Here is a 13278-nt window from a genome sequence, read left to right as displayed (position 1 = left end):
GTTTGTGCTTGTGGCCATATATATAAACAGAATATGTAAAGTCTTTCTCCCAGTGCGTGTTTCTGGTTTTTACAGTTTTGTTTTGGCTGCCTTGTAAAGCAGACTTACATTCTAAGATAACTTCCAATCATTTCTCTTGTAGCTTCAGAAGGTTTTCAGAGAGTCTGACTCATTTTTCTTTTTTAATCCTTGCAGTAGCCTTGAAGTTGCTATGGCACTGTGCCTTTTATCCATGGCAAAGACTTGACTTAACCGAAATATATACCAGGCCTGCACTGGTTTGAGAAATGTCTGATATCTGTATAATTTGCATTCTTGACATGTTGATAAAACCCACATGCATAATACTTCAGACTATCAAAAGTCTTCTGAGTAGACTAAAATTAACCTCTCCAGGCAGCTGAGAAGACCTAAGCATCTGAAGCTACGCCTACACAGCTTTTAAAATCTTGGACAGGAATTAGAGCAGTTCAAGTACCAGGGCCTTACCTCTGGCGCGATAGGAGACCACAGCCACTGTGAGATGGATCTCCCCTGGGTGCAGGTCTGGAGAGGAGCTGATAGAATAGTAGCGAGGCTGCAGAAGAGGCAGCTGGGTTAGCAGCAAAGTGGAGGGCATCTGGATAGAAGGAAACTCTTCTAGCACCTCCACCAGTGTGGGATTGTTGTACCACTTCCACTCCTCATACTCCTGCAATCCCTGGAGTGTCACAGAGAAAGACAATGTGGTACAAAGGTATCGGCTGACATTTCTTTGATATAGTTTTAGTCATGGTAAGTTATTGAATTATTGTCGTTCAGACTAAGAAATCAATGCAACTCCCACAGCAACTGAAAAGAAGAGGATAGTTTCCTCTTTTGGATCTGTAAACATTTCTCACTCAGGAGCAGGAGGCAGCCACAAGCAGAGCTATTCGCCATTCACTGCCCAACTGTTTCTGTGTGTCATCGCTGACATTTGGATGTGAGGAAAGTAGAGCACTGCCATCAGGCTAAAAAACCTTTGATATGTTACCAACTTTTGCTTTGTTCTCAAGCTGCTAATGAGCGACAAAATGCCCATTGAGAACCCACTGGTGTGGTCCACAATATGAGCTTAAAAGACAGTTTGAAGCACCTAATGCATAATTATAGCAAAACTCTAACACCATAAGCACTTTGGGGCCTGGGCTTTTTAACCTTGATAAACAGAAGGGGGCGTAGGACTGTACAGATATGAGAAGCTGATAGATTTGTTTAATTAACTTTTTTAAAGAAGAGAATAAGCCAGACGTGGCAACATGTTTGCTTTGTATTGCTTGGAAAAACAAGAAGAGAAATGTTAAAAAACAAAACAATTATTCCTGTAAGGAATGAACTTGAGATTTAACTCATTAAAACATGTTCTGCAGTGCTGTTTCTACTGTACAATTTCTTCTTTCTGAATTCAGAAGCCTACCATCTTTCCCTCTTGCTTGGTGACAATAATTCTGTGTATGAGCATATGAGTCACTGCTTGGCCTCATCCAGCCTTTTCCACACATTGACAAAAATGGAGAGTGAATAGTGGGAGGCACTGCAAGGGGGGATGGCTCTGGGTTAGAACGATCAACGGCTTTAATTTGGCGCCAGCTAACTCCTACTGTACGTACTCTTGGTGCAAAGAGCACCAAATCAGCTATGAGACACATAAAACTATCTGCCATATTCTCTTATTTTGAAACACAGAGAATGTGTTGGTTACTGTTGAAGCTTAAGCACATGGTGACTTTTTATAGAACAGTTCTTGGAAAAGTGATCTAAAAATACGCATACATTTTCATCTCAGATTGGAAATGGGGGAACATATCTTTGGATACAGCCCACATGCACACATCGGAAATCCCTTATGTGTTTGGTCACAAAACAAGTTCAAGCACTCAGCGCTGCTGCAGCTCAGCCATTTGAAAGGTCAGTGTAAATCAAAGTAAATATGCATTTACACGTGAAACACTTTTCAGATGAAAACACTTGGTCGCATATTTGTACGTTTTATCAAAATCGTAAACTAAGGTTCAGTTAGTTTGTCTAATGGATTCTTCTGGTGTCCAACTTTGGGTTCCTTGAAAAGCGCTATATAAATGCAATCCATTATTATTATTATTAAATGGTAACATTGAAAACTAAGTGAATTTACCTTACTGAGGATCTCTAGTTTCTTTCTTTGTTTGTCATTGGTTGCTAGAGCAGCAAACTGCTGGAGCAGCACAGGGCTCGGTGGAGTCGTGATATCCATGAAATACTGGAAAGCCTGGTAGATGGTGCAGGGAGGGATACGGGTCTCATTTGTCCAGTTACTGATTACACCTGCAGAAAATTATAAAGTTAAAGTTGAGTTAATTCATATGATGTACTAGTTTTTTATATGTGTAAGATGAAAGAAAAAAAATGAGGTAACAAACTATAAGAGCAGTCTGTGTGTGTGCAGTTTTTTTGCTGGCTTGTTTTTTGGGAGGTTTTTGCTGCAAAAGCTCTTAGCAATGCTGTTTCCCTGCTACTTGATCTAATGCTAGACAATGTGGAATTTGTTGACTGAAAATGAACTAGCTTGAGAATCAGTATCAAACCAGTCCGAAGATCAGAGCCATTTCTCTGTGTGATAAGCATTTGCTAACACGTTATACACAACACCCTTGGATATGTTGTCTAGTTGTCTGTAATTAGCAAAGTACAACCAAAATGCAAGCAGCAGTATGGAACATGTGATCCTCGAATTGAAAGAAAATTAGATACAGTGAGAGTTGTTAACAACAAGGGCTTGAATTGTGGAGATGAATTTTGAATAAGCACTAATCCTGTGTTTAGCAAATGTCTTGCATCACAGTCACAGAGAAAATCACAGTTAAGTCACCCGGTGTCACCACAACTGTTTGCCAATATGCAGTTCACTGAAAAATTTCTGGGCATGGATATCCTGCTAAAGTGTGACTTCATGATGTCTGCTGTGACTTCTTATTTACATTTGGATTTTGACAACCTGCCCAGATTTTAAAATGCCATTCTCGTGATTGCATGCCTACTGTTTTCGCAAAGTAGCATGACTTTGCTAATACCCACCTAGGGCAGTGTTTCTCTCCTCCAAGAACTCCACTTTGACGATTTGATTGACAGGTGGAGCATCCTCCAGTTTTTCTATGAGAGCTGTTACCAGGTCCTCATGGTTGCCAGGGAAGATGCCCAGATGGTCGCCAGGCTTGTAGCGCAGGCTGTCGTGGTTGTTTGTGTGTAACCGCACAAATATGGTGGAGCGACTATGAAAGGGATCAGAGATTTAGGAAATCACATTGCACCATTTTCAGTCTGTTCCATTTAGTTAAAATGTCACTGTAAACAATGAATGAGTTGGACACCAGAAGAATCCATTAGACGAACTGAACGTTAGTTTACGATTTTGGTAAAACGTACAAATATGTGACAAAGTGTTTTCGTCTGAAAAGTGTTTCACGTGTAAATGCATACTTACTTTGATTTTGGACTTTGTAAATTTTGAGATTCAAGCATCTTTGCTCCATAAACTTTCTTCTTGTGAATGCTGTGTAATGCTGTTGGCAGACACAAATAATACATGATTTATGGATTGATTAATAGACATGTTCTTCTTGGAAAAAAATACTTCTTTGATTTCTTTCTGGGAGAGACCGATAAGAAGTTTTATGTACAGACACGCAAGTGTCTGTATATAAAGGGCAAAGGTAAGGGTACATAAAGGGTTTTAGCCCAGCCCTATATCCACAGGCACTCCCATGTCTGTACATATAGTTCAGAGAGTCAGGATCCAATCTTAACATAATGGCATAATGTAAACAACTGTCACATTATGAGATTCAAGCATCTTTGCTCCATAAACTTTCTTCTTGTGAATGCTGTATAATGCTGTTAGCAGACATAAATAATACATTATTTATGGATTGATCAACAGACCTGTGCTTCTTGGAAAAAAATACTTCTTTGATTTCTTTCTGGGAGAGACCGATAAGAAGTTTTATGTACAGACACGCAAGTGTCTGTATATAAAGGGCAAAGGTAAGGGTACATAAAGGGTTTTAGCCCAGCCCTATATCCACAGGCACTCCCATGTCTGTACATATAGTTCAGAGAGTCAGGATCCAATCTTAACATAATGGCATAATGTAAACAACTGTCACATTATGAGATTCAAGCATCTTTGCTCCATAAACTTTCTTCTTGTGAATGCTGTATAATGCTGTTAGCAGACATAAATAATACATTATTTATGGATTGATCAACAGACCTGTGCTTCTTGGAAAAAAATACTTCTTTGATTTCTTTCTGGGAGAGATTGATAAGAAGCTTTATGTACAGATACGGGAGTGTCTGTACACAAAGGGTAAAGGAAAGGGCACAAAAAGGGTATCAGCCCAGCCCTATATAGTTCAGAGAGTCAGGATCCAAACTTAACATAATGGCATAATGTAAACAACTCTCTACTTTGGCAAAGACAATGCAATGATTTTGTAGCAAAGTTGCTGCACAGACATATTATGCTGAATACTATGTATTCATGGATAAATACATGGATTCTTTTTCAAATATTATTATATTCCACAGCACTAATAAACCAAATCAAAATACATAAAAAATTCTAACTGAAGAACTTCAAAAGAATCATATCATTAACAAACATTAACATCATTAATAACATCAAAGACACATCTTGCCAAATTGTGTAAAATTGTTGTAATATCAAAAAAAGAATCAGAACAAATTTATGGATATTTCTCACTTTATACTGAAATATTTGCCATTTCGCTTCAGATCCCAACCTTTTAATCTCTCTCAACAAGGAAGGGAATATCCTCTGATATCCTCTGACCAAGCCATAAGTCCTGGAATGCTACCCTTTGGTCCCAGGGCTAAATGAGCAGACTAGTCAATGGGTCCCAGTTTGCCCACCCCCAAGCTTACGTCACAATCTGTGTCAGTTTGAAGGTGCCGAAGTACCAAATTAATTTATGGAAATTAAGTAACAGAGCCACTTCAAATCTGGTCCAGTACTTTGAACTCGAGACCTCTAGGGAAAAGTTCTCAAAATCCTATTATAATCTCATTTTGATTTTCTCACACCAGTGCCACAAATCTCAGCTTCAGGTCACGTAAAGGCTGAGTGACTCATCTTTATCAATAACCGTACTACCACACTGCTGATCAATTACAGGTATTTTGTACAGATGAACTTTCCCCTTTAATATTAAGTTGCCACAAGCATTTTGTAACTAAGTACCAAGAGGAACTTTCACCTTCTGTGAGGGCTGGGGCCTCGGCCGTGTAAGTCAAGCGGAACTTGCTCTTCTTCCAGCTGCGATCATTGCTGATCAAGGAGTCATTGGCCTTCTCAATGTTCACGTCATCACCAACACAGAATACATCGCAGGCAGCCTTCACGAGCAGCCACAGAGAAGATAAACAAAAGAGTTGGGTGGGGCACGTAAACGAGAATGAACAGCTTGCAGAAGTAGGGGACACCTGGAATGAGTGTGTTTGGAGGTGTGGTCCCGCTCCTGAAATTCATAATACATAATCTCCAAGAAAAAAAAACAACAGAAAGAGGATTGTACTGGGATGAACAGCTACTTGACAAGTAACTAACATACCGGTCTTGAGATAAAGCTTAACTCTAGGTTCATAATGTACACTTTCCAAATACACCACCTTTAACCACGCCCAAAGGGTCTCAGCCCAGGAAACCAACCTTAAAAACTTTCTTGGCCCATGTTCTGAATGACTCCTCCTGGCCACACAGCTCATCTCCCTCTCCCATGCGTAGGATGCGCTCACCCCCTAGCTCTTCAAACAGTGTGTCCACAGCGTGGGCAAAGGCGCAGAAGTGTGGGTAGGCCCTGGAGCCAAGGCCAAACACCGAGAACCTAAACAGAGACACACATACATGAAGAAAACACAGAGACTGAGAGACAGGTAGTGTTAAAAAAAAAAAAAAAAAACAAGAAATAAAACACAAACATACACAACTGCAAACCACCACCACTGTGTCCATGTTAGAAACTTGCCCTTTCCTTCCTCTCAGAATATGTCAAACAGTTGAAAACAGCTGATGTATTTATAAATACGTGTCCTGTCTGAGTTTAGATGGACATAAACATGAAACAGATCACTTTGTTTTTTGAAGGCAGACAACATCTCTTTTCACTTCTTTGCCGTGAGGAAGTCAGCTCACATCTGATCCAAGTTTGAGCAAAATCTCTGTTGTCTTTTCTTCCTTAGCTGATCAGCAAACTGTCAGCTGCAATAAGATTTTTATCCGAAAGGAGTTTTATAGCCATCCTCATGTGGAGTATGCACTGAGGAAACGCTACAAGGAAAACCCTCCATTTAGACATAAATGGAGGAAGAACTCAACTTAATTCAGTTCAATTTTATTTTATATATATATAGTGCCAAATCAAAACAACAGTTGCCTCAAGGCGCTTATATTGTAAGGTAAAGACCCTACAATACAAAGAAAACAGACCCCAACAGTCATATGACCCCCTGTGAGCAAGCACTGCTGACAGTGGGAAGGAAAAGCTCCCTTTTAACAGGAAGAAACCTCCTGCTCCTCCATGTTTACATCTGAGCTCATTCTAAATAATTTATATTATATTTAACCTAAAGTAATCCATCATATTCCACAATATGAGATGTTTAGTTGGTGTCTTGTGAGGGCAACGTAGCTCTAAAACATAGCTTTTCATAAGCTCCATATAACAGACCTGCACCTTTATTTTTTTAATAAAAAGTATTTTACAGTGTATTACACAGTTAACTGAATATCTACTGGGGGTTTTAATATATTGATTAAAAAAATTAAGTTGTGTATTATCAAAACAGCTCACTAAACTTTGTGCATTCAGACAACCACATGATTTTTTATACATGTTAATCTGATATTGCTGGTGGACCCATTCAGCTTGCTAATTTTATTAAACCAGGCATGGTGACAGTTGACATCATTTATCTCCATTAAAGGGTTTCCTTGCTAACTTGCTAAAGGAGCTATTCATTTCTTTACACTGCAGTCTAATTCCCTACCACCAGTACTGATTGGACCAAGTTCAAAAGTAATACATTACTGTAATCAATTTATTTAATGTGTTACATTACATTGTTTTAGTAATGCAATAATGTAACACATTACTGTAATAAACTCAGTAATCACATTACAGTTACAATTATGCTGCTACCTGCATTACAAAGGCTCTACTGTTATCTGCACAAGAGGTGAACTGAAAGAACTAAAACTAATCAAACATTCAAAGATTTTTTACTGATTAGATGATAAATGCATATTTATGTATTATGTATCCCATTTGATGTTTCAAAGTGAATGTGCCTGGATATTAAGCCAACATTTAACCATTCTTTTTACAGCATTTCATTGACTATGAGCATAGCATGTGCCTATCCTATTTAGCATAAGCATTTTTTGTAGTTTTCCTTCCAGATTTCCTTGCTTTCCTGTTTGATAATTTAGGGATAGATTTGCACATAAACACCTGTTATGTTTGTTTAGTTTGCTTTGTTTACCTGACATTAGCAAGTGGTCCGGTGCTCTCAAAGTTAATTTTGGTTTCTGGTTCATCGCTGGATGACTTCCGAGTGTCAGAGTAAGAGGAAACACTGTTAAAACGGACCTTGTAGCTCCTAGAGAATAAGAAAAAAGCAGAGGCACGCACAGGCTTTTAACTCAAGAGACAAAAAATAATTACTCAAGTAAACATTAAAAGCTGGATTGAGATATCAAACTCACTTCCTATCTTCTGTGTTTGTTGTTGGGTGGCACATTTCCATTAAGGCGGCTCCAAATTTCTACAGCAAAAAAGAGCAAACACATACAATTAGAAGTGTCTGCTGAGCTCTTAATAACTGACAAGTATTAAGTATTCATAAATACCTCTCCATTCTCAGGTGGGTCACCATTCCCAAATGTGCTGGTCACCACTAAAACCAGTGTTTCATGCTCCAGGTCCACAACATCATATTCATCCATAGACATAACCTGCAGGAAAAAAAAGAGCGTTGTACTGATGGAAGCTTAGCGACTTACATGGTGTAGTGTTTATCTCACTCTTGTTTCCTAGACACAGACTCCAAATGACAGCTGACTTGAGCGTGTAAATTAAGGCTGAACACATAGCCGCTGGCAGAGGAGGAGGTTGTAATGACCACTCTGTCCTCGCCTCTAACGAGATGATAATATGCTGCTGCCACACATTGAGCATCCATGATGCATACCACTCAGCATGATGGTGTTTGTCTGCCACAGGCCGCACTTGCATTTCACATGCATATACGCCTCAAAGACACACAACCAAAGGCGTGAAGAGAAAGAAGCCTTTAGCCCCACAACAACCAAGATTCCCCCTAAGCGTTTGCATCTGCCCTGCGATCCATCAGCACACGCCCACTCACAGTGACACACACATGCACAAATCTTCATGCATGAATCTCCTTGTGTGATTGATCACACTGGGAAAACAGGAAGAGCAAATAAAGATAGGACCGGGAGGAAAAATCCCATAGTGTGTGTTTGAGAGAAGCTTCTTTCTCTTGTTTCTGTTTGGTTTTTGTATACAGATTTGCACACCCAGCGGCACTGAAGGATTTTGTCTTAAAACTACTACCCTGTTCTATGCTTTAGTGGATAAATCTTGCCTCCAACCTGCGGCACTTTACTGCATGAGACAAGAGGAAAATGTAACAAAAGATTGGCTTTTCTTTCTTCAGACCTTTTGTCATCTATACTCAGCTGGCATCTGCTCAGCTTTATCAACCAGAGAGTGGGGTTCGGGGGAGGGGTGTCTTTCAGTTCCTCCTTTTTCAATTAGATATTAGAGCAGCGATACATAAGCTAGTTCTCAACCTTTGGAAATGATGATGCAAGGTGGGAGCAAGGGGTACCTTTGCGTCAAAGGCGTGCTTGAAGATTTCACAGAGCGTTTTGGCATAATCTTGCGACTTGCCCGTCTCTGTAGCAAACAGCATTGTGGCTTTAACCCTCTTGGCCATAGCTTGGCCCATGAGTTTCGCTGAAAACTTCACAGCCCTGCAGAGGTGAAGAGAAAGACAATGCAAATGAGATGCAGCAAAGATGAAGACCAACTGAATAATAGAAAGAAAAAAAAGTTTCTTATTGAGCCTCTGAAATTAGTAATAGGCTGGTTCACTGTAGCAGACAGCTACGGATGGATGACAGTTGTGATTACCTAGCTTGTCATCTCCTCAAGGCAATTATAATAATAGCAGAACACGCGCACAAGTGCATGTATACACAAACAAAACACTGACAAAATTCTGATTACTCCTTAAGGGGTTGATTGGATGAATTTCACTGCTGAGCACGCCAGCGTCTTTGTCATGTGTCTAACTTTTGTTTGCAAAGTGAATACCTGCTTAGCCTTAAATTAACAAATACAAATCATTTGTGATCTTTCACATTTAGAGTTGCAATTTAGCTTTGACTCTTACAGTGCAAAGACAAAAAAGGGAAAAGAAATGAATGATTAAGTAAAACCAAGCACACTTACTTGGCAAGCTTCTTGAATCCAATGGCTCTTTTCTTTGTGGGTGTCCCATTGACCCCTTTCCACACGTGGGTATTCCATGGATCGGGCTTTTGCATAGGAGAAGAAAAATCAGGTGATCTTAAATCAAAGAGATCTCATGGTGTGTGGTATGTGGAATGACTTACTCACCTGGTACTCAAAAGAAGGGCTGAGGCGGTAGTTAAGCATTTCTTGATGGAAAACTGGCGTGATGCTTCCTGACATCGGAGGCACAATCCACACCCAGTCCCCAGGACAGCCACCTCGCACCCGAAACTCATTCTCCATGTGCTTCATGAAGGACTCTGTGGCTGAATGATGGTCTACTATGGTCACTTTGCATGTCTAAGAATAGGTAGCATAGATGGATGGATATGAATTATGTCACAACCAAATAAGTGTTTTATTATTATTCATGAGTGCATTAAAATGGATACGCTGAATGCTTACAATGGTCAAGTGCTATTAACAAACAAACAGCTGCACATCTTGTAATAAACCAGTGGAGTATCAAGCTATAATTTGATCACAAATATCTAGTCATTTTGACACCAACAAATTGTTATAAACATGGCTTAACACACTTCATCACGGAATTTGCTCAGCAGTAGCCACTTTGAGTCCAAGATAACTGTAGGCACTGTTGTTCCAAGGAGCTGTCTAAAAACTTTAAGAAGTTAAAAATCTACTTACTTCAAATCACAGATTTCAATACCTGGTAGCTGTGAAGGACAGCAATATTGATCTCCACGAGTGCCTGATCTTTCCAAAGGGAGGATGTCTTTCTGGTGTCTAAGGCCATTTTGTTTGCCACCTCCTATATAATACAGAAAAAAAATGCCTGACATACCTGAGACTGAAAATTTTAGTGACATAAACTTTAGCATTTCATTTCTGTGTAGAGTTGCTGTGCTGTGGTCATGCTGTACTGAAGCAAATGGCCCTCGTCATCACTGCAAGCACAGACAAATCCAAAGCTGGCACCCATGTGCCCTGAAGTGCTCTTCATAATTGGACGACTCTGACTGAAATTTTCTTCACTTGTCAGAATAATGTGATACATGCAAAAATAGCAAACACTCTGGTCTCCCTAATTATATGCTATGTCACATATATATTTATACTGCATGCCCTAAAATAATTTGAAGATCTGATTGTTAAATATTACAAAATAGGTTACAATTAAATTTGCCCATCTATAGAAAAATATATTGGTAAACATATTAAAGTATAAAGTACCACAGTTTTCTTTTATATTAAAGGATTTGCAACAAAACATGGAGGAAGAAGAACTGCATTCTGACAGGCTCATTTAGTGACACAATACATGCTTTCTTCTCTGCACATGGCTTCAGTCAATCTGTGCCTGAAATTCTTTTCTCTTCTTCCAATGGAACATGACTGTATTTTGGCACAACACTGTACCTCCAGAATGTTGTAGCGTGAGCTGTCACAGAAGTCTCTCACACCAATCTCTGTGCCCATGTACCAGCCACTGAAGGGGCAGCCCGTGAACTCCAGACCGCCAATTTCCAGCAGCATGTTGGAAACCGCCGGGAGGCCGTACCACTTCAGACCCAGATCTTTAAACCACTCATACCTGAGCAAACAGGGACATGATAGCTAAGGGCTGCTATTTCACATAATTCTACTCATTATAATCCCTACTGAATTTAGGATATTATCCATTGCTTCATTAGTGATGTGAATGGTCTCTAAAATCCTCAAGAGCGCGAGTAATTACTCCTGAGACACATAATTTAAAAAGGGACGACAGCCAAAACAAGCATTAACACAAAGAAATCTACTGTCAGTGCTGGACAGAGCAAGCTGGACCTCTATCTACCTCCCACCACTCACTCCCTGCAATCTCTAAGGGGATTGATAACACTGCTCTCAGTGCATTATTTCCAGAGCTGGGTCTAATCTTGTGTAATGATGAGACACCGTTGGTGGTCCTGGCCTGTGCCAAGCTGCTGCCAGGCTCAAGGCCAGCTGATGCAGGGTATGGAGCAAGAGATGCCAATTTTAGGGGAGTCTAACAGTGAGAATTGTGCATCAAGGGATTCTGAAATATTCTTGGTAGCATGCAGTGATGCACTGATAACCTGTTGTATAGCTTTTTGAAGGTGTGAAAACTTCTGTAGATGTAATATCTAATTCTTCACTGTGATTGCACATATTATAGGACTGCAGCAGCTTAACACTTTAAATATCAATGGCTTTTATGGCATGTGTACAGTGGCTATTGTTGAAAAAGTTTTCTTAAAAGTAATAGAACACATAAGAATAAAAAACAGGAGGAAAGTTAAAATTTCACTAACAAGCCCCATGGTTACCACAAAAGCTGGCATAGCAACAGATAAAGCACAGGCAGCAGTGTTTTCTTGGAATAATCAGCACAGTTGGAAACTGACGATAACCCAATCATAGTTCTTGGCTTAAAAGCACCCTATTGTTTTAGAAGTATTGTTAAAAGATGTTGAGTGGGTGGATCTTTTAATGCAGCCCCCTCTCTTCTTATTTTTGCTAGATTCTGTATGTTTTTTCTTTCTTTTTCTTTCTTTTCTTTTCTTTTTTTGCATTTTCAAGATGAAAGACATAACTCACTTTGGATGTGTGATTGGCACCTCAAGAATGAGGTCTTCAGGGATCTCAAACAGCTCAGGGTCATTCCCATTGGCTTGCAGCAGAAGGGGCAGAACATCAAAACGACCCTTTGGAGCTTTCCATCCAAGCTGCATGCAAATCTAATGACCAAACACTACATGTAAGTTTCGAACAAATAGGATAATAAAAGAAAAAAAACATTACTTTACTCATTTAATAGCACAACTCCTCATGTGTACCTCTGTGAATTCAACATTAGCAGGATCTCCCAGGATCCGTCCATCAGGCTGTTTGTAGCCAGCATAGCGAATCAGCTGACTGTTCCACACTCGAAAATCATGTTTGCCATCTGTCCTCTGAGGAAATATGGTGATAGCTGACCTGCAAAAAACAAACAGAAAAAGCTAATAAAAACATGTTATTAATATACAATATAGGCACAACATTTTTTTTATTATTCAATGGTTCTGTCCATATTGAAGTCAAGGGGAAAAAGTTCCAAATATATTAATATTTGGAAATTTCTCAACATTTTCAACATTCCTAACAGATGGTTAGCACTGTGTCAGTAATCAACTTGAAGGAAATGAATTTCAACATCTCAAAAGACTCAGAGAAGTGCCAAAGCTTAGCTACCTTTGGCCTGCTCCACATGATACTGTTACCGTTTAATACTGTGACTGGGTCAAAGTGTTAAAACTACTAAGCTGGTTGTAAGTCGTGTGGGGGGAGAATACTAAGCAGCTGGTGTCAATCTGTGCCAGTTGTGTTAATAATCATCATCTGTACAACATTAAGCCTTGTACAGCCTTGTAAGGTGTCAGCTGTACTGTTAAAGTAACATATAGAAACAAAATATTATTATCTCCCAGTGACCCCAATGTTTTACTTGTTCATTTTTCAAGTTTAGCTGCCTACCTGACTTCTTTTAACAGGAGTTGCTTTATTGTTGAAAAAGAGGTGATATAAATTATATAATCAGGAGTAAATTCTGCATTCTTGAGATTTTGCTTCCTCTGTCACCTCAGTCTTCCACCTTGTTTGTTTTGTTGACTTGGATAATGATTTCTATTGCTTTTTTGCCGTACAA

At 39.4% G+C, this 13278-nt stretch overlaps 1 protein-coding gene across 4 annotated transcripts in view; it reads right to left on the bottom strand.

Moving 5' to 3' along the window:
• nos1 (nitric oxide synthase 1 (neuronal)) overlaps positions 1 to 13278 on the bottom strand; it is a gene marked incomplete at its 3' end in the record, with an annotated part of 38191 nt that overhangs the window by 5513 nt on the left and 19400 nt on the right. For all 4 annotated transcript variants that reach the window (XM_082555780.1, XM_082555783.1, XM_082555782.1 and 1 more), the window contains 16 exons: positions 12428 to 12569; positions 12189 to 12328; positions 11004 to 11178; positions 10294 to 10395; positions 9729 to 9923; positions 9561 to 9646; positions 8935 to 9079; positions 7928 to 8032; positions 7784 to 7842; positions 7561 to 7677; positions 5729 to 5903; positions 5277 to 5415; positions 3482 to 3560; positions 3076 to 3269; positions 2156 to 2325; positions 490 to 700 (listed from right to left, as the gene is read on the bottom strand). In XM_082555780.1, the coding sequence (XP_082411906.1) occupies positions 490 to 700; positions 2156 to 2325; positions 3076 to 3269; positions 3482 to 3560; positions 5277 to 5415; positions 5729 to 5903; positions 7561 to 7677; positions 7784 to 7842; positions 7928 to 8032; positions 8935 to 9079; positions 9561 to 9646; positions 9729 to 9923; positions 10294 to 10395; positions 11004 to 11178; positions 12189 to 12328; positions 12428 to 12569 (2234 nt within the window). The remainder of the gene's footprint in view (positions 1 to 489; positions 701 to 2155; positions 2326 to 3075; positions 3270 to 3481; positions 3561 to 5276; positions 5416 to 5728; positions 5904 to 7560; positions 7678 to 7783; positions 7843 to 7927; positions 8033 to 8934; positions 9080 to 9560; positions 9647 to 9728; positions 9924 to 10293; positions 10396 to 11003; positions 11179 to 12188; positions 12329 to 12427; positions 12570 to 13278) is intronic.

This window comes from Aulonocara stuartgranti (assembly GCF_965226115.1).
Source record: "Aulonocara stuartgranti genome assembly, chromosome: 12".
NCBI classification, from domain to species: Eukaryota; Metazoa; Chordata; class Actinopteri; order Cichliformes; family Cichlidae; genus Aulonocara; species Aulonocara stuartgranti.
Note: the sequence above shows the minus strand (reverse complement) of the source record. Positions and strands in the feature narration are given on the sequence as shown.